At 38.9% G+C, this 26,480-nt stretch overlaps 1 protein-coding gene across 1 annotated transcript in view; it reads right to left on the reverse strand.

The window, feature by feature from the left end:
* PDSS2 (decaprenyl diphosphate synthase subunit 2) overlaps positions 1-26,480 on the reverse strand; it is a 120,380-nt gene that overhangs the window by 50,822 nt on the left and 43,078 nt on the right. Inside the window, exon 2 of the mRNA XM_069851669.1 lies at positions 21,026-21,157. Within this exon, the coding sequence (XP_069707770.1) occupies positions 21,026-21,157 (132 nt within the window). The remainder of the gene's footprint in view (positions 1-21,025; positions 21,158-26,480) is intronic.

Consider the following 26,480-nt stretch of genomic DNA (forward strand, 5'->3'; position numbering starts at 1 on the left):
ATTTTGCTAGGGACAGGTATTAAATGAACATGTGCATTCCTCAAACCAGACATGAGATATGGTGGCAAGCCTGGGTATGTTCTGTGAACCTTGTAAACGAAGATATGAGAAACTTAAATAGCTTCACATCCTATTTCAGTTATTACAGATTTCATACACACTAAAAAGTGTTACAGAGGGTGACATCGATTGCTTCTCCTTATCTTAGAGGCTCTGTGGAAGAAAAAGTAGACTTTGGACATGAGCCGTTATTTACACAAACAAACAGTTTAGGTGTTACAGTTTTTCTTTTTCTTTTCTTTTTTTTTTTCTTTTCAAAGGAGGTCTGGCTTCCCTAATTTAACAAATCAAATCAGAGAAATAACAAGAGTATTCACCTGGAGATAAAAAGAAAAAAAAGATACCCAGAAAAAGAGATTTCTTGGATTACTTGAACACTGATTCCAAGAAATCAATAAAAAAAATTAGAGCTACTAATTCATAAGTATAATATCAAATTTATTAAAATTTGGCATTATTAAAATCGGATAACAATTCCTACTTTAAAATCACTGGCTATCCCAATGGGATGATTCACATTTCCAAAATGAAGGAAAGCTGTCAAACACAATATTGTCTTTTTATAAGGCAATCAAGACAAACTTATAATAAATAAGAGAAGTTGAAATTCTAGTCGGGTGTCTGCTAATGATTATATTAACAGCTATGTAGACTATATCAGTCACTGTATCAAGTCATACCAAAAGCTAAGATGTTTACTTCTTTAAAGAGCTATTTTTCTCATTACGTAGAGATGCAGACTCTACACAAGAATTTACTTTGAATGATGCGTACCTGCAATATAATATATTGTCACTATCATGAACTTCTAAAAGGAAATTTCCTAGCTCAAGAAATGTTGCATTCTACTTGAATTCTCTTTTAAAACTTTAATTTGCTACAAAGAATTTATATCAGAACTAAAAACTTAGGTACAAGTGAACATGATCTTAATACATTTATTATATGAAACCAATATAAGCAGAACAATAGCAGTACATAAACGTGCTTTATAAACACAATATAAAATATTCATAAGCATATAATATTATACAAAAGCAGCATTTTCAATGATAAAACAAGCTGAATGAGATAAATAAAACAGAAAAAAGTGAATAGTTTTCAGAAACTATTCCAGAATATTTTGCTGCATAACCAAAAAGGCACACTTCTTCAGCTAAAAAGACTAAGCTGATTAAAAACAAAACAAAACGCAAAGAAATCATGGCTTAAACAAAGCCAAACCAGCTATAATTCCCTCCTTCTCTAGTTCAAACTGATAGCAACAAATGCAAATCAGACAAACCAGGCAAGGAAGAAAATTGATAAAGGAAGGAATAAAAAAACTGTACAGATGGAAAGGAAGCTGAGCAAAGGCAATTTAAAAAGGATATACCAAAAAAACCTCAAACCACAAGGAGTTTTAAGAACTGCAGTTGTTCATTATGTAAGGGTGGGCAGAAGCATAGCAACACAAAAGCAAAAGGATTTCAGAAAGCCCGTAACATTTTTAAGCAATATATTTACATAACCAGTATAAGTATCTTGTAGCTCTGTAGTGACTAATAATGCTCATGAGCAGCAACAGTAGTTAAGATTTTATAGTCAGTAGGTCCAGAGAACTTGCATTCAGGAGGGAAGGCAACAGAAAAGGAATGAAACAGCTGATAAACAGCGAAGAGAATGAATCATCCTCAATATCATCCAGAATCAACTGTGCTGGTTCAACATGCTTTACTGAAGTACTAATGTGCCTTGCAAAAAGATCAGTCAAATGATCTCAGCTATAATTACAGCTAGTGGACCACGTACATACAAGACTTGAGACTCTTTCAGAAAGAAAAGACTGAAGGCTTGAAACACCATGGAAGGAGGGTGAAGGAACAAATAATCCCAAAAAATTTGTTAAAATACAGGATGTACCACTGTGGTCAAAAAGACTAACAGGATCTACTCATGATTTAAGATAAGAATACCAGCAGAAGTAGTGCTTCTGTCACCCCTACGTTTCTGATGCCTGGCAAACTTCATTTAGGAAGAATCTGGGAAAGCAGGAAAAAGTTTTGAGAAGAGTAACACCAACAATCAGAGTGAAAGAAAACATACAAAGTGAGAAACGAAATCTGTTTAATGTACAGAGAAGGTTGATATCAAATCTGTAGACTGATTTGGTCACAGCCATTTAAAGACGGTTTAAGTATCTATGCTACAGAAAAAACACTGACAGAAACAAACAGTCAGATTATCAAGCAAAGATACAATAAGATCCAGTAGCTTGAACCCAAGAAAATCCAGAGAAGACTAGGGTGAAGGCACTCGATGTGTTCTCCAACAATCACAGAATAGTTTAGGCTGGAAGAGACATTTAAGAGCACCAAGTTCAACCATCCACCTAACACTGCCAAGTCCACCACTAAACCATGTCCCCAAGAATCACATTTACACGTCTTTTAAATGCCTTCAGGGATCATGATTCAAGTACTTCCCCAGGCAGCTTGTTCCAATGCTTGACAACCCTTTCAGTGAAGAAATTTCTCCTAATATCCCATCTAAACCTCCCCTGGCACAACCTGAGGTCATTTCCTCTTGCTTATTACTTGATACTTGGGAGAAGAAACCAACACCCAGCTTGCTACAGCCTCCTTTCAGGTACTTGTAGAGAGTGATGAGGTCTCTCCTCAGCCTCCTCTTCTCCAAGCTAAACAGCCTCAGTTCCCTCAGCTGCTCCTCATAGGATTTGTTCTCCAAACCCTTCACCCTCGTTGCCCTTCTCTGGACACATCCCAGCACCTCAATGTCCTTCTTGTAGTGAGAGGCCCAAGACTGAACACGATTCAAGTTGTGGCCTCACCAGTGCAGACTACAGAGGGACAATCACTTCCCTAGCCCTGCTGGCCACACTGTTTTTGATACAAGCCAGAAAGCTGTTGGCCTTCTTGCCCACCTGAGCACGCTGCTGGCTCATATTCAGCCATCTATCAACCAGCACACCCAGGTCCTTTTCTGCTAGGCAGCTTTCCAGCCACCCTTTCCCAAGCCTGTAGCGTTGTGTGAGGTTGTTGTGGCTCAAATGCACATTTGGCCTTGTTGAACCGCATACAGTTGGCCTCAGCTCATTGATCCAGCCTGTCTAGAACCCCCAGGGGAGACTTTCTAACTTCAAGCAGATCAACACTTCTGCCCAACTTGGATTCATCTGCAAGCTTACTGAGGGTGCATTCAATCCTCTGGTCCAGATCATTGATAAATATATTAAAGAGAATTGGCCCCAACATTGAGCCTAGGGGAACACCATTTGTGACAACAGGACAACTGAAATCAACACCTGATGAAATCCTATTTAAGCAGAAGTATCAGACCTGATTACAGTTGTTTTTTTACTGCAAGCCAATCTGACTAGTGAAATGATGTCTCAGTTATTCAGGTATTCATGAACAGTAAAGCCAATGGAAAGAAACTTCTCAGAGAATAAACAAAAGACAACTCAGATTTGGCAGCAGTTAGCGCTGGTCCCTGTATCCAAAAACTTACTGTTGGCCAGCATCCAATTTTCTTTTAAGGATCTACAGATGCTTTCAGCATCGGGACTTGCAAATGCATTTATTTCAGCCACCTTGTTTAGGAAACACATAAAACCAGAGCCACTTTGCCCATTACAGTTACCCCTCATTCCCAGCGCAGGAATGCCCAAAGCCACCACCAGGCTGGGAATTACAGGTATATTGAGGTTAATTCTATCTCACTGCACATAAAGAATAAACATTTCAAATTCATTTTAAGCAACTTCTGCAAGAGGAAGCGACCTACACTCAGGATTCATGTCTGCCTTTACACATTTAGGTATCCACATTGGTAATGCAACCTATTTGACATTGTACTAACTTAGAAGTATATACAAGTATTTCCACAAAGAACAGGAGATACGGAAAAACAGAGACCATCTATAAAATAATTTTATGTATATAAGGGTGTGGATTTTACCTAAGTATACATATTTTCTTTAATTACAGTTTTCCACGTAACCATTAGGGGGTTCTAGCCATGCAAGTCACATTTATTAAAGGCAGCATGTCAAATAAGACTTGACAATTACAGGCTATATCAATACACATTATGCCAGATGGTAATGAGCCATACACAAAGGGCCAGCCATCCAAAATAATCACGCCATTTTCCACAGAAATGTTGAAGAGGTTATGGTTTATTACACAGTGCTCATTAGATATACAGTGGCAGCATTAGCAATTTTTCCTTCATTTGTGTCTCATTTAATACTCTGCCTCCACAAGCCCATTCAAATTAGTACACAAGGTTAAAATCATTATGGTCACAAGGAAAAAAAAAGTAAGTTGTATTTTTATTGTACGGTAATGGTGGATCAAAGGTCCCTGGAATCTATTATTCTCTCAACTATTATCTAATACACAATGCTAAAAAGAATGAAATTCACTGTCATTTGCCCTGAAGAAACACAGCCTATTTTAAATGAACAAACTCCGTATTATTAATTAATAAAACTAACTGAAAACAAGTTACATTGTGATAGAATGTGACAAAAGGCACAAAGCTCAAAGTTGAAACTGAACTTTCAGCCTTGGCTTTGAAATTTCTCATCTACTTTTCAATTTGCTATTTTATAAGCATAGAAATATTTAAGTGTCCAAAAGGCAGATCATGCTTCACAGCAGGTTGGAAAAACAGTTGTCTCAAGTAGCTGGAGTGCCAACTCTGAGAAAACACCTATAAGAGACAAGGTACCTTTCTACCCAGCTGTATATGTTTACCTCCAGCTAGAAAATGACTGTTGGAGACATTTATTTTCCTGCCTTTCTGTGTTTATAGCAGATACACGGGTGAAAAGATATAACAGGGCGAATGCGAACATTTGTCAGCACAAGCAAGGACATGTTTATCGCTTACAAACATGCCAATGTCCCCCAAACTCTAAGTGCAAGCCAGCATTTGGAAGTCAAAAAACTGTGAGAGGGAAGACTGAAGCACTGAACGTGTCACCTGACAACATAACAGCAGAGAACCTGCTTTTTTAGCCCAAGCTCCTCTTTTGAAGCATGCAGAGCATCACTAGGAAATCTGGGTCTTGCATCAGGCAGCCACCTGGCTCACAAGGCCAGGGTATCCTTACACGTCCCTTCCTCGGCCACTGAGTTATTAATTCAGCCAGATGGCAAAAGAGTGAAAAAAACCCAAGTCAGTCTCCAGGAGACTACGGGAGAGAAAGGTGGGACACCTGGACTCCAGTTCCTGCTCCACAAAGTTACTGGGAAGGAAACAACATTACATACTCAGGCATTCCTGACCTCAGTGTCCTATATTCCTGTGTGAAGGGGATTTTTCTGAAACTTCAGACAGAGGAGTACTAGTGATTTACATCCTTTCAAATTCTTGAGGTAGCCAAGCACTGGACTTCCTGCCTCTTTGGTGAACACTCAGTCAGCGGCTAAAGAACGCGAAGCAGTGTTAACAGCACCTCTCCAGTCTGGGAATCCTATCTAAACAATTTCCTGCCTCAACTAGCCAACAAATCTTATCTGGGATTTGCAATTAAGAAACATTAAAAGTGTGTTTTATTTAATGGAGTCTTAAAAAAAAAAAATTACAAAATTAGAAAGAATTCCATTAATTCCAGACAATGCAAGTCTAGGGTAACTGAACTGGTACTCTGATAACTAAATGCAGTAAGCAGTTTTCTATCAAGAATATTTTGCATGAAGTTCTACTATCTGTCATTTGTGCAGTCCATTTCAATACTGACAAAACTACTCACCCTAGCAAGGTAGCCTTTTTGCAGGCAGACACCAGGAAATATGAAATAAATATGAAAAGTGAAACAAACGCAAGCCCCTGACTCATTCTGTATAGCTATTTTCATGTTAAGTTCCCATACAATTCAGAGTAGGTTTAAATTCTCTAATGTTGACTAAAAAATGGAAAACCAACGGCAAAGTCTAAGAAAGCTGATCAAAAGCAAGCCCACGTCGTCACAGCTACCAGTGTTCTAGAAACGACAGTACCACCTTTGATTTCTTAAAACAGCAGCACTACATTTGTGAAAAGTGACAGTAAAAATAAAGCATTTGAACCTGATGGGGTAGAAGAAGAGCAACCTAAAAGGAGACTTTAAAATGGAGCTACCAAAAAGGTCTTCTTTTTGACTTACTGAAGCAAGTTGCAGATATTGTGAACAGGAATCCAAAACAGACAAGATAGGAGGTAATCAAAAGCTTTGGCAACAGCTGCTGCAGCATGGCCTTGGGAAAAATGGGATGCTAAGATGCACAATGCAAGGAAAGACAGAAAGACTCGGTACTGAATAAGGTATGTTGATGAAAAATCTCATAAGATGAGGTATGAACTAAAGGATTAATTTGTGGACTGGATGACAGCGTGGTTAACAAAGCAGAAATCAAAAGGAGCATGAAGATGGAGAAAAATCACATATTTTGTTACAGAAATGACCAAGATACTTCCCTTATGAGGCAGCATGCGTCAGCCAGACTGTTTATGGAATGCCTAGGCATCACCCAGGACGCCCACCCATCCAAGATTACCCAGATTTGCTCTACAGGCCCTTGACAACAAGTATCCTTGAGTTGTATCTCATGCACCTATTCCATAATAAATTTCACATCACAGTTTAAAAATTGTTTTGACTACTCTGTTTTATTTAACTGAAATATTTAAATACTCGCACCGAAACCAACCAACTGCAAGGATATGAAGGGAAATAAAAGGTCTCACTTCCAGGTAAATGGAAGAAACAGGTTACTAAGAGTTAATTTCATAAACATACTTTCTCTCACCTTATATTATTGTTTCTCAGACCTCCCAGACTTTGAAGCATGGCTCTCATTTTATTTGTAATGACTATGGGAGACACTTTGAACCAACATAACAGAAATTGCCATTACTGTGTACTGTCAAGTATGCAGAGACCGCCAGCGTGACTTCTCCCTCAAAGTGCTCCTCTGAAATATCTCTGAAGAGTTTGTCTGTAATTGTATTCAATGTAGCTGAAAGTTAAGGTGCAGTAACCTTGACATTAAAGCTCTGCTACTAATGACACTTGAAAGACACAGAATCTCTGTATGAGAGGGAAAAGGTAACCTTTTTTATGCAGTGAAGAACGAACACCTGATAAATGAGCAGTCTTGTTAAAAGAATAGATTGTCCACACATCTAATTGCACAGGGAAAACACATTCAAACATAAGACTTCAATCACCAGAATACAGTGTACCAGATAGAGTTAGGGCCTATTTTATATATATAAATACATACATTTTTAACATGCTTAAATAAACATACTTTATATTCTGAAATACCAATAAATATCCAATACACAGAGGAAAAAACAATACAAAACATACACTGCTTGTACAACCATAGGTACCTCATACTAGTAAGAAAACCTCTCCTATTCTGAACAGCTGCATCTTCATTTATGTTAGTCAGCAATTAAAAGTATGGTTATTGCACCTGCTCTCCTCTCCCCTCCTGAACTTTCCCTGTTCAGAATTGGATAGGGACATTAATACCATATATTAAAGTGTTTTTTTACAGAAATGTTTTTGCTTCTCACAAAGCAGAAGTATGCAGCAGATGGATATTGCCTGCCACGTACAAGGAACGAGACTAATAGCTAAAGGGAGACAGCAGACTTCTTGGAGACCTTGCCCCCTTACACCAGGTGTGTTGACAGAATTGCCAGCAGGGAAAGGATAATAAACCTTTTGGAGCAAGGAAACGACTGCTGCTTCTGGGACCATTTCAGCATAGTAACAAGCATTTGGTGCTGTTGATGTCTGCAAAGTTTTATCATTATTGTTAGTATATATTTTATGCAAATGGAGTATTGTGTGATACTGAGAAAATGTGTCTTCTGATGAAAAAAAATCCCTGCTATTAATATGATACCACTGGCACAATTTCCACCTATTTTTACCTTACTTACAGCAATTCCGTAAAATATCTCTGAAAATCTCATATTTTCATTGTTTGGTCCCTTCATGCCAGAATGATTCAATCTACACATTTTAATAAGGGGTAAAATGACATCAACCAATTCAAGCAACATTAACCCCAAGTAAGTGATGGTGGCGACGCAGCTAATAAACCACCTTCAAGAACAAATATAATTTCTGCAGGATTTCTAACTGAGTCCACAAAATAGGATTGTCTATTAATTGCAGACACTACTGTTGTTTTGCTAAAATTCAATTTGCTGATTGGAACAGCACATGAATTTAGCTGAACTTTTTGTATTGGTTTTGTTGCATGGATATCAGAAGCCAGAATGAAATTCCAGTTATAAGAGATTAAAGTAAGCTTTCCACAGAACACTGCTTTGGTGAAACAGAATTAAGAGCAAGGAATCAGAAGCACTGTACAGTATCTGAAACTCTCTTATGTTTCTTCCCTTTCTAGAAATATGAGATGAATCACTTATTCGGCTGCATCTTCTGTTTCCACAAAAATGCACAGAAATTTGTCCAAGTTTTTGGAAAAATTAAAAACTACAACTGCAAATACTTTAATAGACTTCAAGAATTGGGCAATCAAGCTCCAAACATCTCCTGTGCACTGAGGACGCTCCTTAATCATACTGACAGTGCTGATCAGAAGTTTCTAATGGCTGCAAACCTTAAAAAAATACATCATCTTTCCAATTTCTCTTTCAACTGCCTAAGCACCCTCCCAAATGAAGCGCTATTACAATACCACATTGTATTCGTATTCTTGAAACCTTTATCCCTAATTCTGTAGCTACTTATTCCTCCTCTATCATCATACATATTTCTAGTAACTTAAAGTTAGAATGCAACCAAATTTGTACTTGCTAGTACTGCAAGTGATCCATACCTAGAACCTTTTAACTTAAGTAACAATGTAACTTAACTTTTAATCTAATAGCCAAAGTGCAACATAACAAGGACTAATATTCTCCACTCCAATATACTGAAATACTATCTCATGCCCATTGAAAATGTTTCTGCAAAGAAGATTCATTTTTACTAACGAGTCATTTCCATCAGATTAGTTCTTGCTGCCGTTCCTTAGTAATTTCTCTTACACTACTACATCAAACAAAAAGACACTTTGCTTGTGGAGATGATGATCTACCACATGAAGATGTCAGCATGCACTTCTATTTCACAGTCAATGTCTACTTCAAACACAGTTAGTCCAAAAATTGGGTTTTTTTCAACCCAGCTCTTGCCCCCTGAAGAAAAGTCAGTTTCTAAAATACTGAATTTTTGATTCAACATTTTTACCAGGATTCAACTTGGAACCCTTTTTCCCACCTTCTAAAACAAAACAACTTACAACAACAAAAAATACATATGAGGTTCTTAGGCAATCTTCTCCTACTCCTCCTCCTGTTTTACATATCAAAGAAAATTTCTTATTACCTTGAACAATCCTGGCTATAGCAGTACAACAAGTGGTGATTTCTCTCTATTTCTTTGCATTTTCCTTCTCTACTTGCTAACTGTATGTACTCATGTGCCCACCTTTATACTGGAATACGCTACAAATAACCAAACTTATCTGTCCAGCAACACAATGCCCTAATACACTAGGGAGGCAGAGTTTATTATTGCTTGCTTTAGAAGCATCTCAGAGCTGTCAAATTCCACATGAAGATCTACTGAAAGTTAAAGGCCAGATACCAATGAAGTGATAAGAAATATTCATTCATTTAATATACAACATGATCAGGATCCAGAACAGAGCATTGAAGGTACTGAGGGAACTGGCAGTCCTGATCAACAAAGGAGGTCCCAGATTACTGGAGGCTTGCCAATGTGACACACACCTACAAGAAGGGCTGGAAAGAGGACCTGAGGAACAACAAGCCTGTCAGCCTGACCTTCGTACCAGGGAAGATTATGGAGCACATCAGCTTGAGCCCGATCACCAGGCAAGTGCAGGTCAATCAGGGGAAAAGGCCCAGCCAGCATGGGTTCATGAAGGGCAGATTCTGTTTGACCAACCTGATCTCCTTCCATGTCCAGGTGATGCACCAAGTGGATGAGGGAAGGGCTGTGGATATTATCCACTCAGATTTCAGCAAGGCCTTTAAATCTGTCTCCCACAGCATTCTCCAAGAGAAGCTGGTGGCGCACAGCTTACACAGCTTTACTTTTTGCAGGGTAAAAAAATGGCTGGATGGCCAAACCCGGAGAGTTTGTGGTGAACAGAGCTTAACCCAGCTGGTGGCCAGTTACAAGTGGTGTTCCCCAGGGTTCAGTGTTGGGGCCAGTCTTGTTTAATATTCTTATCAGTGATCTGGATTAAGGGATTGAGCAGTCCCTCAGTTAGTTTGTAGATACCACCAAATTGGGTGGGAGTGTTCATCTGCATGAGGGAAGGATGGCTCCGTAGAGGGACCCAGACAGGCTGGATTGATGGGCTAAGGTCAGATGTATGAAATTCAACAAGGCCAAGTGCCGGGTTTTGCACTTTGGTCACAACAACCCCATGCAACGTTACAGTCTTGGGGAAGTGTGGCTGGAAAGCTGCTCAGTGGAAAAGGACCTGAGAGTGCTGGTCAGCAGCTGACTGAATATGAGTCACCAGGGTGCCCAAGAGGCCAAGGCAGCTAACAACATCCTGGCTTGTGTCAGAAACAGTGTGGCCAGCAGCAGCAGGGAAGTGATCATGCCCCTTTATTCAGCATAGAATCATAGAACCATCAGGTTGGAAAAGAGCTCTTGGATCATTGAGTCCAACCATTCCCATCTGCCACTAAACAATGTCCCTGAGAACTGGACCTGTGCCAAATACTGTATTCAGTTTTGGGCCCCTCAGTACAAGAAAGACATTGAAATGCTGGAGTGTGCACAAACAAGGGCAACAAAGCTGGTGAAGGGTCTGGAGAACAAATCTTATGAAGAGTGGCTGAGGGAACTGAGATGGCTTAGGCTGGAGAAGAAGAGGCTGAGGGGAGACCTTCTTTCTCTCTACAACTACATAAAAGGACGTTGTAGCGAGATGGGTGCTGGTCTCTTCTCCCAAACAACAAATGACAAGATGAGAGGAAATGGCCTCAAGTTGCATCAGAGGAAGTTTAGTTTGGATATTAGGAAAAATTTCTTTACTGAAAGAGTGATGAAGCATTGGAACAGGCTGCCCAGGTAAGTGACAGTGTCTCCCACCTCGGAGGTGTTCAAAAACATGTAGATGTGACGCTTCAGAACATATTTAGTATGCATGTTGGTCCTGTGTTGATCATTGGAGTTGATGATCTTGGGAAAAAACCTCTAATGATTCTACGCTTTCAACATGCCATTATTTAAAGTGGAAAGGAATGGATTCTGTATGGTCTGTATACAGCCTCATGAAATCTAAGCAAAAAAGGATACCTTCTGGCTCGAAGGGAATTGTTCAATAGTAGTCAGGCCCACTCTTACTTACACTCAACTCTGATACAATTTATTGCCACCACAGATAAAACATATTGTCCATATATTTCCAAATACACCAAATATCAGTACATATTTTTATATACAAATTGTTATGGAGTATAATGAAGACCACTTTCCCTACCTCACCCCAGCAGGTGAAAAAATTTGTAATAACTTCAGTTACATTATATCAGAGTACTGACTGAATTAAATTAAGAAAATAAATTAATGGGTACAGTAAGCCTTGTACTACTTAACTTTATATTGCTACAATTTTTCAAGCACTGCAGAAATCTGTATTTAAACTGCATAATTGTAGTGTAAAATTTGTCAAGGGAGAACTTACTAGGTTGTGCCTGTGACGAGGACAGCTGGTACTTCAACAGATAGGAAAGCATGGGAGGTATTTTGGGACCGTAGGACAAATAAATGACATTGATATAGTTAGTCAAGAACTTGCTGTGAAGAAGTTGGCCATATTGACATTACAGTTCTGAGGGACAAGCAGTCCATAGAAGTGCCTACTTTCAACACAACATTGGATTGATATTACATGATGGGTGGAAATTCCTCTTCAGAACAACTACTATTTTACTTCTTTTAAAGAAAATGTGGAAGTTCTGAAAGGAAGTTTTAGAGAGGCGGGTGCTGGACTCTTCTCCAAAGTGACAGGCAATAGAACAAGGGGGAATGGCCTCAAGCTATGCCAGGGGAAGTTCAGACTGGGTATGAGGAAAGAATTTTTCACAGAAAGGTCATTGGGCACTGGAACAGTTGAGGGAGACGGTTGACTCATGATCCCTGGAGGTGTTTAAAAGATGGGTAGACAAGATGCTCAGGGACATGGTTTAGTGTCAGATAGGAATGGCTGGACTCGATGATCCAAGAAGTCTTTTCCAACCCAGTGATTCTATGATTCTCAAGCAGAAATTTGTTGCAAGAGAAAGATTTTACAGCAAACCACCAAAGAACAGCTCTGGTGCAGTGCTCTGGTCCACAGATGCCAAGCCCCAGGAAAGTTTTGCTAGGTCTTGCTACCCACAGGTCATGTGGCCTTTCTTTGAAAAGTTCCCAGGAGGGTAAAGGCTCCCACACCTGCTCCTGACCCACTGTAGAATTTCTTGGGGGCTGCTCTGGTTTTGTATGCTATGCTGCACGTTCTGGCAGGCCAGTACTTACTTCACAAGCACTGGGAGGAAGAAGCTCCACAGGAAAACGGTGAGCCGGACAGAGAGATAGCAGGCAGCATTATGGTTTCTCCAAGGTAAGTTGTCCCTACTCTGCTTTCTGCAATGCTGATAATTTCTTAATTTAAAAAACAAAACAAACAAACCCATAAAACTCTCTGCAATGTACCTACTGAGTTTACCTTGCTCAGCTATCTAGTGCTAAACAGACTTAATTTGAACAAGATTTGAGTCCATACCTCTGCATAGTCTTTGATTAGTTTTAATGCAGAGCCTTTTGATTTTACTCTACAGCATAAGGAGAGGTCCTTCTTATTTGACACGTAATTACTGTATTTGCACATGCTGTGCAAGCTGAAAACAATAAAAAAGTTAATGAAGAAAAGTACTGGTTGTAATGAATTAGTAATACTGTTGGATTTGTATTTGGAGTTGATTTCTAGTGTTGTGAGTGGAAGATGATCAATAGGAATATGTAATCAACTTATATGTGCTTTTCGTCTCCTGAGACTTGTCCTGTAAATGAGATTAAGAATCTCAGAGGATTTACCCTGGAGAGCAAAAACTAAATAGAATAATACAGAATAATCACTTGAATTTTCTCTTACTAAAAGCTAGGGGAAAACTACTAAGGATTGGGAAACAAAATTATATGTTTCGTAAAGATATAACAGACACTACTGCTAAATATTTTGAGACATTTTCCCTATTATCTTTCAAACAAATAATTTTGTCAAGAGCATCATACTTCCTAATGTACTTAGATACCAAATATTTTAGGACCATACATTTTCTCTACCAGTTAATTAGCTAAGCTTTCAAAGCACATGCTAGCTGGGATACCGCACCTTTGCTGAAAGCCAGCTTTCCAGAAGTTAAGATTAAGAACAGTAACTCCCAAAGGAAATAATTTTTATGATAAAGAGTCATAATGTGCCCTGGTAAAGGTGAGGATTGATTGTTATGGCCTATTGTTACTATAATTAGAAGTCAAATACCAATTAGCAGTTCCATTAATAAGATTAATCTCTGCAATATCTGCAGCTGAGACCCAGGGCTTGTATGCAATAAGCCAGTGTGAATTTAAACTGCAACAGCTATTCTACACTAAAACTCCTGGTCTGAATACTTAATGGCAGACAAAAGAATAAAGCTCTTCCTTTTTTTGAGTTCTGAGCTCCTACATACACTGTTGGTCTTAATACATCTCTCTCACTTCTTGCTTCTTTATTTTTTTGTCTAAAAATGCTCTGTCATGGTTTACTTCATTGATGGGGATAGGTGCAAAGCAGCATGAAGCCTCCCAAACTCTGGTCCACAGCCGCTCCCTCTGCATTGCACCAGGTCAAGGTAAACGTAATTTAGTTTTCCATTACTAGTAAACTTAGACAAGTAGTAATGGAAAAAAAAAAGGTTCTTCCAAATATGGAAGCACTCTTCACATGACAGAAGTCCATGAAAATGTTAGGCATCATTTACTTATTTCAAAATGTGAAGGTAACAACCAGTTAAATCCAATCTCCTAAGCTAATACACTGTATAGTTCAGAGTACAGAAACTGAAAGAAGGGAAAGGTCTGAAATGAGGTAAGAAGTCAAAAAACCCTGCTCTTTGTATTTTTGTATCATAATTTGTGGGTCATTGTTTGATTTTATTTTATCTGAGTTTTGCATTTACAATAACATCCAAAACCAATTTGTCCACAGATAAACCTACACCAAGCAAATGGCTTTGTAATGGATTTGCACCTTCATTTCTTCCTTTTAAAAGGAGACTATCTGGTTTCTTTGCATAGAATTATTATTTAATGGAATATAGATTTATTTGGAGACATTTCAGTTGGAAAGAATTAAAATAATTATGAAAAATTATAAACATCTTTAAGCTTGTCTACAGTAGAAAGAATTCGCTGGTGAGCTGAGCAAGCGAAGATACAGCTCACACAGTAAAAGACCTCTTTTGACAGAGTAACATTTACCTGTTCCTAAACCAGAAGGTAGCCTTTTGCTGTTGTAGTTATCTACCCAAATTAAAGATGCAACAGTCTTTTGAGTCAGGAACAGCATTGTTATCTCTCGGCTGTTTGGTTGCATTCACAAGGACAGGACAGAGTCTCCTTGCCAATAACTGGAGCCCTCAGGAAACGCAGAGCTCAAGGTACGCATTCTTGTGGAGCATTTATTCTGTTTATCACTCAAACTGGAACATGTTTTATATTTTCTCCATCTCTAGAGAAGGTGTGCTCACACCTCATAAGCTATTATGCTAAGCACATGAAGCAGAGCGTTTCCTTTTTAGATCCCTCTCGACCATAAACCCCCCCGGTTCAACAGCAGGCCAGGACACACTCATTGTCAACAAACCAATGTCCATTTGTGTAAATTTGTTCAAGCTGCAGGTCTAAAAGCATACTACAACCAGTACATAACCTCTACGCCTTCGACTGCCCTAGTCCATACTCACCTTTATAGACTGAAGTTGTCCAAGGACCATCATTCGCACGGCTTCAGTTTCCCAGAGGCAGCCTGGTTGCCTTTCACGCATACAGCAATTACAGACTGCTCTAGCGAGCACAGCATCACCTCTGTTTTGCGTGCCACGGCATGGGTTTTGGAGAAAGAAGAGATAGAGCTGCAGATGGCAAGCTGTCACCTATGAGAAATGGAAGAGATTCCTAGTGTCCCCACTAACACACAGCAACTTTTGGTGGCATATCCCTAAGACAGACAAGACCTTTACACTTCTCATAGAGGGGCCTTGACACAGCCCATGTTACTAATTCTGAAAATCTTGGGATGGAAAGTTCTTTGGATGTTTCAGCTCTCAAATGACTTTAAGAACACCTGCCAAGCCAGATTATGCCAATGTCAGTGTGGCCTCTTGTAAGCTACATAGTCACAAATGCACACCAACTACAGCATTAAGCACAGAGCACGACTCTAAAGGCAGGAGGTAGAAAGTTCACTCATCTGTTTAAAAACAGTCTTCTTGACAAGGTGATAATGAAAATACGTTCTTGAAAGACCTGAACTTTTTGGAGAAAGTTAGATGAATCTGACCTCACTGCTTACTCTGCTTTGAGCAGGAGGTTGTTCTACAGACCTCCTGAGATCCCTTCTAACTTGAATTACCCTGTGAACCTAGATGTACTAGCATCTGGTTTACCCTGAAAGGAGGGTAATGGAAGGGACTTTCTCTGAAGATGCTGTAAAGCTCTTCTGAATTCAGGACAAGGAAATTAAGTTGAACAAAAGCTTTGTTTTCATATCTAGCAAAGAAAACCTGTGAGTAAACTAGATGGAACTGCAAAGAGTAGTATGTCCTCTGTCCTTAGAATGATGCTTACGTCCTCCTGACTTCTTTGCAATCAAAGACACTTCCAGAGGAAAAGCAACCAATGGATGACTTAACCTGCTGTTTAAGAACAGGTATTTCTTGGAGACCTTTAAGGTGCAAACCAATGTTTCTTTAGAGAAGGTGAGAACAAGATGACATTGGTACAGCCACAATAACGAAAAGCATGTGAAATCAGACTGCGTGACCTGTATGTGCATGGACATCTCCAAACAAAGGGTTCCCAGGGCACTTAGTAAGAATTACTACCAGAACGCAACGAGCAAAAGACCTACCACAACAAGGAGTTGGTACCTGCTGCTTACTTCCACTTAAACCAGGCTTTTGTTGGAAGCAGCATCAATGCTGGTTCCAAAATCATTACTAAAACATGAAGTAAAAAGAGTGTATGTTCATGGTCAGGTCACTGTTACTACAGTACTACCAGCACTCTTGCAAACAGCAGAAAGGATTCTGACCCAGAGACAAGTTTACCTAAGTGAATACCTTCTTCTTGTAGGAAGGCACATTCATCTTGCAGGTGATGAATTCCTGGAGCTGCATCATTCTGAGGTAGAAGAGGCATGAACAGAGTCCCGTTTTCATAGCACAAATCCAGCAACCTCTTTGCTGGGCTTACCAGGTTTTAGTACAGATATGAAATAGCACTATCTATATTCCATTCCATATACACAGACAAACACTTGCTGAGTATGGCGGCACAGAAAGGTCTTTGCTTGTCAATGACCACAGAATTCACCACAGTGTGAATGCACAGGCAGATTTGACTGAAAAAAGGATATTTTTTTTTTTTTTTTTAAATCTGACATGCATCCAAGGAAATCTGCAGAGCTGACTCAATGGATGTCAGTACTAGAGAGTATTTTTGAAACTCGCACTAAGGCCAGAAAAAAAGATGCAAAACATCAAAACATGATAGAGAGAAGAAAATAACTTGCTGTACCAGAGCCAAGGACAGAAACCGGAAGAGATGGCATAAGTCTGCTTTTTTGGTGTCACTTGCATTTTAGGCTGCAATATAAAGGCTATGTCAGGAATTCATTACTCAGTATAAAGCCAAGGAGATTCCTCAGTCCCCAGCCAGTAGTGTCTGACATTGCCATGTAAACAGAAAAAAATACTCCCTTGGCTATTTAGTGAGACAGACACCAAGCCAGCCTTGGTATCTTCAACTATAAGAATGTAGCTCCAATGATGAAGCATAAAGCTGTAAGTGTTCAGAAGCCATATGATCCTGGAGCTTCAATTAAAAACCTTACTTCCAGCAGCAAAGAAAAGAAAGCTGTACACTTGGCTATCCAAGCGAGTTTTGCTCTGAAGGAAGGCAACATAGAGAAGTAACATACTCTAGTATAAACACCAGTTAGGAAACGCTTCTCAAAGCTCTTATTATGAAGCTCTTCTAAAGCTCTAGGCTCCTGTGTCACACCTAAGATGTTCTCTGATACTAGCAGCATGATAAACTACTTAGATTCTGCCTAAATGTGAGTTTTCCTTTCTCTTTGGCACGAGAGCAGGAAGGAGTTTCAAAGGAATATGGGATGCACACTTCACTGGAGTAGAGGCAATGGCACTGACCCTTATGTGATACTGCCCGCACACTCTGTAGTGAGCGCTGCACTTCATCATTTGCAACATTTCTGTAGCAAAGGAAATATTTTCCTAAAGGCTAAGAGATCAGCAGAGAGTTTAAACTTTAGGAAATGTGTCCGGTAGCTGAAATAGAGCTGTTCATCATGCTGTTACTTCTCTTCATCCTCTTTTGGGATCACTGGTGCTGAGCTGGAGGTAAAGCCAGGAATAAAATCAGGTTGCTGGCAACATGACAGGGAGGTGGCTGTACAGAGTAAAGCATGCCAAGCAGGCTTTCATTACACTTCCTCCCTTATCTTCAGCATGGCTCATAAGGCATCCAGCAGTTACTGTGATATCCTTGCATACAATGACCTCCACGCCCCCAGCTTAATGCAGGCAGATCACGTCTCCTGCAAAATTATGAAGTGTTAGAGCTGGAGGCAATGTCGGCCAGAGGCAGCACCATATAACTATGCTAGTCCTGTTCCTGTAACTACCTAAATTGTGGTCCTCATTATTCTGGAAAGGATTGCTCGCTGGTAGCAGGCATCAGTTTTGTTCCATTGTATACCAGTAAAAAACAGATGCCAGCTAAGCAGCTAGCTGATCTATTTTTATACATTTAGGTCAATTGTCTCATGAATTAACACATCTAGAGAACAGGAGAATAGGATTAAAATAAAAAATTGCTATTCCAAATTCAGCTCTCGGTGTCTTTCTGTTTTAATTACAGTCATTGTATTGCTTGCTTATATTGTGATTCAAGAATATGAAACAGAGAGAAGAGGTTACGCAGAACATGCCAGGTTCCAAGATTAAAAAGTCCACAATGTTTTTCTGTGGTTTCTAAGTTAAATAATTATCACACTGCTACATCCTCCTGGTCACAGATCGTATATTTAATGTAGTACCAGATATAGCAGCCTGATGTAACCTCCCTATCCTCTGTGGGGCTGAATATTTAAAAAGAGCAGAAGAGCTGGTTCCAATACAAACAGTGGGAAAAGAAAGACTGGGTTGATGCAATCACTGACAAATACTGGAACAACTTAGCTCATGCTCGGATTTCAGGAATACTATTAATTAATCACTACTAAGTACCCTAAAATCAAGTGAGCCTTAACTTAGCTAACAGTTCACAATATAACGTTCACAGCACGTAAGTATCAGGCAATGAAGATCCTCATTACAGTGCCAGAAATAATATTTCCAGCAAAATATTATATATAAAGATGAAGTAATTCTATGGCATGGCAACAAAAGGAGCTGTATAGTTTACAGCTGAGTTGAAAATCTGCAAGAACCTATTTTCAAAAAATACTTTCCAAAGCTGGAGACTTATATGAACAACAAAGGATTAAGCGTGTTTCTTCACTTATATCACTGAGGGATATACTTTGCCTTCAATATGTATGTCTAATATACACACCGTATGTAATTACACTGTAATCAATATAGCAGACAAAAACGTACTGATAGAAAACTATGTCTTTTTGTTCTTATTTAGGAGAAAACAGTTCATAAAACACTTATTTGTAGTAAATAAAACAATCACAAAATCCCTTTAAGATCACAGTTTTACAAGCTGCCTGTTCTCTTAGCTTTATACAATGGAGTATATTTGGAAAGGTACCTTCAATAAATAAAAGAGTCCAAAGTCAAAGCCCACAGTGACTTCAGTGCAGGGCAAGAACTGGCCACTTTGGCACAAAATGAAACAACGCATCGGTGTTCTCCTACTGTGCACCAGTTTGCTCATATTTACACCACGCTACAAACTTAGAGTCATTGAAAATCCATTTAATTTAACAACTCCGTAGTTATCACTTTTTGCAGACAATAATGAACCTTAAGTGAACCTGTGTGGGTGTATTCAAAACTGCTTCATATTTGGAGTAACTTTGCAACTCCAAACCAGGTATTGTAATGGCTTTTGACTTGCTCAAACTTAGATTATTAGGCTAGATTTTCAGCTGGTAGGACTGGAATAGTTCCAGTAATGTCCGTTTACACCAACTGGCTCATTATGAATTCAAGGTCTTGATTTGCTCCTTAATGAATACTTCCACTTGTCACCTTCCCAACGGCAGCTTTAAATGCTCAAATGTTACCTCCACGGTCAGAATCATCATACTCAAGAACTCAGTTACCAAAAAATAATGCTTTTTCTCTCCTTTTATGATGCATACTTAATGTAAACTTTTTTAATCATTCATGAAACAAACTAAAACACTTCTTGTGCCATAATTAACTAACTAGAATTATGCTTTCATACAGAATTACTAGAATTATGCTTTTCTAAATCATTTGCATATAAATATAAATTTCACAACCCTAAGGGGATATTAAGGATGAAACAAAATAAGAATGGAATTAAACAGCTAAGGGGACAGCTCTCCATAACAAGCCTCTTTTATAGCCTTGTCTTTTTTCCCCTGGCTTATTTCATTTCTGTCTGTACCCATTTATACATATTTTCCTCCTGTTATTTTCAGATACTGCATATCTTTGAACATCTCTGTTTGGTCTTTTCAATTTTACAATTCTAAAAAAATTAGGATACAAACACATTATTAAGTTTGTGTATTTTCATTTAATACATCACAGTGGTCAGAAAGACAATTCATTGAAAATACAACAGTCTGTTCCCTCAACCAAGCAATGCTCATCATTTTTCAAAAACATTTAAAAAATTCTAATTTTAAATTTTTTCAACAAAATCTCACTTATTACTTCAGTGGAACAGTTACCTGTCAAATACATGAAGGAGAGCAACCACTCATTGATTGCTGTTGCTACTAGTATTAAGTAATTCAGTTCAAATACTTAAAAAAATATTTAGGAGCTTGATGAAGCTGAATTATCTCAGCGAGAGCCTGAGGAAACTTAATGGTAGGCTCAGTTCTGCTGTGACACGTGGGAGGTAAAAACTATTCTGCACTGCTGTCTCGTGGGAAAATATCCTTCAAAGGGGCTATCACAAAACTTATGTGCTCAGTTAAACTAATTGGTATTACCCAAGACTGGTAATCTGATTCTGAAATTTCTAGCAAGAAGGTGTACCTAAGTAACACCCAAGTAAGTCAAAATGAAAATACTCAAAAATATTTCTCTAGGATCTTTACTTTCCCCACCCCACCCCCCCTTACCTCCTAAAATTAACCTTAACAACTATCTTGATCCAAATGTCTTTAATTAGGTTGTCTCCAAAAGCCACATTTAAGACATAGGCATGGATATTATAAGAGCTATATACAGAAAGTAGGAAATGTTTTTCCTCTGTGGAAAGCTTATAATAATCCTGAGGAATAAAGTTTTGTAATTAGGTTAGTACTGATCTTCCTTAACAACTGAACAGGCCACTTAAGATGCTTCAATAGCACCATTAAGTTGCCCAACACTTGTACCTTGGTGTACCTTGCTAAAGGAAGTTACAACATACCTGGAATAAATTCCACTGACCATGTTGTGCTGAAAAGACAGATCTGCTGTGCTGGGTCCAGCAGCCTTGGAAATTAGCAACACGACCAAACCTCGCATCTGTAAATTATTTCGGCTATCATACACAAACCCCCTGCAAAAAAAGAAAGAAGAAAAAGCATGTTTTCCCAATCCATTTTCACTGGTCATACCAAAGCAGAGAGACAGACTCAGATCTCAGGCTGCCATCTTTTCATCACATCTTTAATAGACACACTTGCACGGAAATAAGCTGAAATTATTAATTGTGATTTTTTGTCATCCTTTACCTGACAGTTACAATGAAATACTACTATTGCAGAGAAAAGCAAGTATTCAGGATTAAATCTTGTTTATTTCCAAGGAGCAGATTATATTCTGTTTCATGTCATGTCATGAAAGGAGTATTTCAGAACAATTCAATGTGATCTACTGTGACAGGAACATAAGAGCTTTCATTTTGTTGTTTGAAGTACAAAAAACCCCAAAGAAGCCTTGTACTTCAAGAGAAGAAAGGGAAAGGAGGAAAAGTACAACTAAAATCTATAACCTGCTGAAAGAAAAACGTTTAGATAAGAGTGGTTATGAACATACTGCACAATACATACAACATGTCTAAGTACACTAGGAATAGACTTGGCAGAAACTGATAAAAGACAAAGTAAAAGTTAAAGATAAACAAAGTAGAGCTGGGCTCAGAAGGAAACTGCCCCGAAAAAAACACATCAACCACAATTCTAAATGACCACTTAGACAGAGTATCTCAGAAATTAACTTGTTTTAAAGCAAGCTTAGCTTTCCTTCTTGACTGCAATGCTTTCAGTTGTATTCTTCTTCCTGTCCTTGGCAAGCTGCTTCCTACTTCCTATGTTCATAAGCCAAAATATCTAGAAAAAAGAATAATACATTCTGGACACTATTAAATTTAGAAACTAAATTCCAATAAATAAGAGCCCATATCTTTTGTCATCTTTATTTGTTAAATAAATCATATGAAGAATTACATCACAGATTACTAAGCACTTCAGCTAATTTTATTTCAGATCATAACTGCAGCCCTAATGAACTGAAGGAAGTCAAAACAGAACTGTCTTTAAAACACCTGAATGAACATCTAAGATGTTGATCTTGGAAGTACATTTGAAGAAAGAGAACAGCAGAAGTAACTTTAAGTTTGGATTACTTTCATTACATTTAGACCACTTCACAATGTAAGAATACCCTCAGTATCCTATTTCATTTGCAGAGACATAGAATCATAGAATCACCAGGATGGAAAAGACCCATCGGATTGAGTCCAACCATTCCTATCAAATACTAAACCATGTCCCTCAGCACCTCATCCACTCGTCCCTTAAACACCTCCAGGGAAGGTGACTCAACCACAAGAAGGATGTTGAGGCTCTGGAGCGAGTCCAGAGAAGAGCAACAAAGCTGGTGAAGGGGCTGGAGAACAGGCCTTATGAGGAGCAGCTGAGAGAGCTGGGGTTGTTTAGCCTGGAGAAGAGGAGGCTGGGGTGGACCTTACTGCTCTCTACAACTACCTGAAAGGAGGTTGTGGAGAGGAGGGAGCTAGCCTCTTCTCCCAAGTGACAGGGGACAGGATGAGAGAGAATGGCCTCAAGCTCCGCCAGGGGAGGTTCAAGCTGGACATTAGGAAAAGATTTTTCACAGAAAGGGTCATTGGGCACTGGAACAGGCTGCCCATAAACATTTAAAAAAATTTATTTAAGCAACACCTTTCTGTGTGAAAGCTCTTGTGCTATTGAAAAAAAACAAACCAAACCTCATCTTTTTTCTTGAGTCTTTACAACCTTTCCTACAGTGATGGGAAATAGCCCCAACTATACATCTCAAAAAGCTCTTGGAGAAGAATGAGAGGGTCTGCCCAAGTCAGTGGTATGAGACAGCTACTGGGCTTGAACTTCACACCTCCACAGATTCCAGACTAATGCCTCCCTCTCCAGAGAAGCCCTGAGCTCACACTTGGTGCAGCTACAGCCTACAAACACGACTAACAATTACCATAAGAGGAGGCCAGTACGGCTATCTACCACAACCTACAATATTTTTAGCTCTGATGAGGTCTAACGAGCCAAGCCAGGCTACGGTTTCTTGTTCTGTGCCTTTCTAATATGCCCATATCCCACTTGCTTCACCTGTGGACTAAAAAGGCAGGCCTACACAGGAAAAGTTAGGGCTGGGGAATACCAAGCCCAGCAGCACTACACTCCATACTCACAGTAATGTGGGCAGTTGTGGTGTTAGAGAAGGTATCAAATACATTTTCAAAAGGGAGGGAAAGTGTGTACGGCCTCAAGCAGTAACAAAGTCTGGTTCAACTACGTTGAGGTTTTAAGAACCAAGCAGCTACCAAATATCTGCAGTCAAAGATGAAATTTAACCAGAAAGAAGCATCATCCACCAATCCTAATCTGCAGTAATGCAATTAAATATTACTATCTCTTAACAGAGCAGTAAAATACAAATAGTAATTAACACATTACCTTGCTAGCTATATTAAAATAAACCAATTAAAATGCGTCTGAAAGTTAGGAGAACATGGATAATCAATATTTTAGTGGTAGACATTCAGCACAGGTTTTAGCACAAGATCCAAACATAACTTCCTGAGGAGAAACCATGCCACAGAGCCACCAGCTCTCACTTCTTCCATCCTCAAAGGTCCTTTAAAAAAACCCAACCAAACCAAACCCTACATAAAACAGCAATAAGAACTAGTCAAAGGAAGATACTGTATAACTTCCCAGAGCAGGCAATGATTTATTTTTGGAGACCAGTCCGGCAGCACTTCCCAACCACCCAAACCCAGGCGAGCTTAACTCTCCCTGGGAGCACATGATGCCATCCTGTACGTCCACCCATAGTTTGCATAAAGGGTACATAGAGTGAGGGGTTTTAAAGAGGAGAGGATAGCTACTTGCTTTCAGTATTCTGTAAATTTGTAACGTGCCTATCTTTACGCACACTAAGTACACAACAAAATAACTTTTCTTCCCAGATTCCAATACACAGTTAAGACAATGCAGCAAGGCAAGTTAAACACTTAAAAAATCTATAGATTTCCAAAGTCAGAGCCACAATGGACACAAAACTAGTCAGGCAAAAAACTCAGAAAATGCATATAATGAATAATACATAGTGTGTATGTATCCTGTACACAGAACTGATAATTGTTTGTGGTGGTATAAATACTTCTCTGGCTTGAACTTCAGTTAACAACATTACTTACAAGCACACAAATTACGGATATATTTCCCTAACACTATTTACAATTCTATTATTTTTGAAGAAAAGTGGTTTTAGGAAAAATTGGTTTTCCACACAGCTATGCTGGTAAAATACCTTACTAAATGCAAGATCCCATGAGAAATTAATAACACTCCTTTTTTAAAAAACCCAAATGCAGCAAATTGTGCTGATATTTTTAACAATCAGAACACTGTTTGGTTTTTTTTTTCACGCCCAGTGCTCCACAGCTTGCCAGGGGACAGGGTATTACAGAAGTAGAGAAGAAAGGTATTCACCACACGATTATAAAGTGCTGGCCTTTAAATCAGCCTCTGTCTAGATTGACAGCACTGGAACTGAAGCATTGCTGTGCTTTTGCCAGATTCAGACTAGATGAGGAACAGATGCAGAAAGTTACCTGTGCTGAAAATATTCAGTTTCACAGCAATAACAAAAACAAGTGTTCAGAGCTGTTCAGGGGAGTAGCAACACTGCTACAACAAATGCCTTGAATTCTTAGCAGGGAACCATTAACCAGAAGTGCAGCTGCATGTGGGGAAAGGAAGAACGGGACATGTAAATGAAATAGTGTAATAATGAGGAGCAGCATGTCTGTCATTTCTACTCCTAATCATAGAGCCTATTTGTTACATATGGTTTAGATGTAATTTTAGACAGGATTTTCTATGAGTTACCAAACCAATAGTCAAAGTCTAATTCCATCAAAAACATGACTGAAGGTGTGCTACTGACATGTAACATATGCAAAAGCAAAGCAAACCGCATTAGTGTTGAAACAAATAAAGCCTATGGTGATCATCCTTTAGATACCAGAAACCAGTGCAGCTACTTGACATGGCTTCAGGGGTCACATTCACATTCTGAATTAAGCTCCCAGGAGGTATTCTGCACAAGTAACAGCTACACGAAAGTCTTCCAGATGGTGCAATTAGTCTTGATGGGTATGTGGCAGGAGACAGGTGCCTCTGGGAAAAGAAAGTGAACTAAAAGCAACCCAAGTGAAATTATGCACACAGAAAAGAGACACATCAAGCTGAGACTCTTCTGGAAAACCTCTGCTGAACACCATAAATACATGCACAAGGTACCCTAAAGAAACATTAGCACAATTTTGCATGCTCCAAGTTACAGGCTGGGTATCTTGCAAATTACATACTTCATTTTCAGGGGACTGCGTAACAAAAAAGGTAGGTAAAGTGAAATACTTCTACAATTCGGTTCTGCAAAATGTTAAGGATTCAAGGAAAAAAAGAAAAAAAAAAAAAAAAAGCCCCGAAAGCATTTACTCTAGATGTTATCCATGTGACAGAATAACCCATTTGAAAACTGGCAGATTCACAGTTTTAAGTACAGAACACTTGACAAAATATTCATCTTGCAGCCGAGGGAAGAAGTGCCTGGCTCTGACACATGCGCAATACGACACTGTACAGCACAAGAGACTCACACCACCCACTCAAGCAATGACACTGGCTAATAGCTAATGTGCTGCAAATTACACCTCCTACTACCAGAGTCCGTCTGCTGCAGAGAATAAATCAAGCAAACATGAGGATTTCACTTAATGCTCTGTGCATTTCTCCACATGTGCAGCCATTTCATTAGACTTTGCAGTTAAAATATTAATCTCCCATAGTTTTCAGGTTTGACTCCATCAGTAATTTACACTTTCATTATAAAAAATGAAATTGACTATTTTTTTGCAAACATCATTCATATTTTTGAGCACGCTTGTTTAAATACTGCATAGATTTTTAAATTATTTGCATGAGACAAAACCAGCTAATGTTCTTACCCCTTTTTTTCATTAAATTAAGCTCTGAAATTAAACAATAAAGAAGAAATACGGCAAAGACAACAGCTACTGTAAGTAAGAGATGGGCATGGGGGAAATTTCATGGCACCAAATGGGAGTAATAAAAAAAAAAAAACCCACCAAAAAAACCTCACAGGCAACCATGAAGTCAACGGACTCTGCAAGTAGGTGTAGCAGAAGAGAACACACTTCTCGGCAGCAGTGCTAGCTCAAATTTAGCCACCAAGAATACAGAACGATTTTCCAATAAAAACAGACATGATAGGGTATTTTGGAAGGGTCAAAAAGGGGTTGTTAAATGTTCAGTCAAATGCTTTTAGTATTCCCAAATGTTCCGCTCATGACTGAA

Source organism: Phaenicophaeus curvirostris, chromosome 2, assembly GCF_032191515.1.
Source record: "Phaenicophaeus curvirostris isolate KB17595 chromosome 2, BPBGC_Pcur_1.0, whole genome shotgun sequence".
Classification (NCBI taxonomy): domain Eukaryota; kingdom Metazoa; phylum Chordata; class Aves; order Cuculiformes; family Cuculidae; genus Phaenicophaeus; species Phaenicophaeus curvirostris.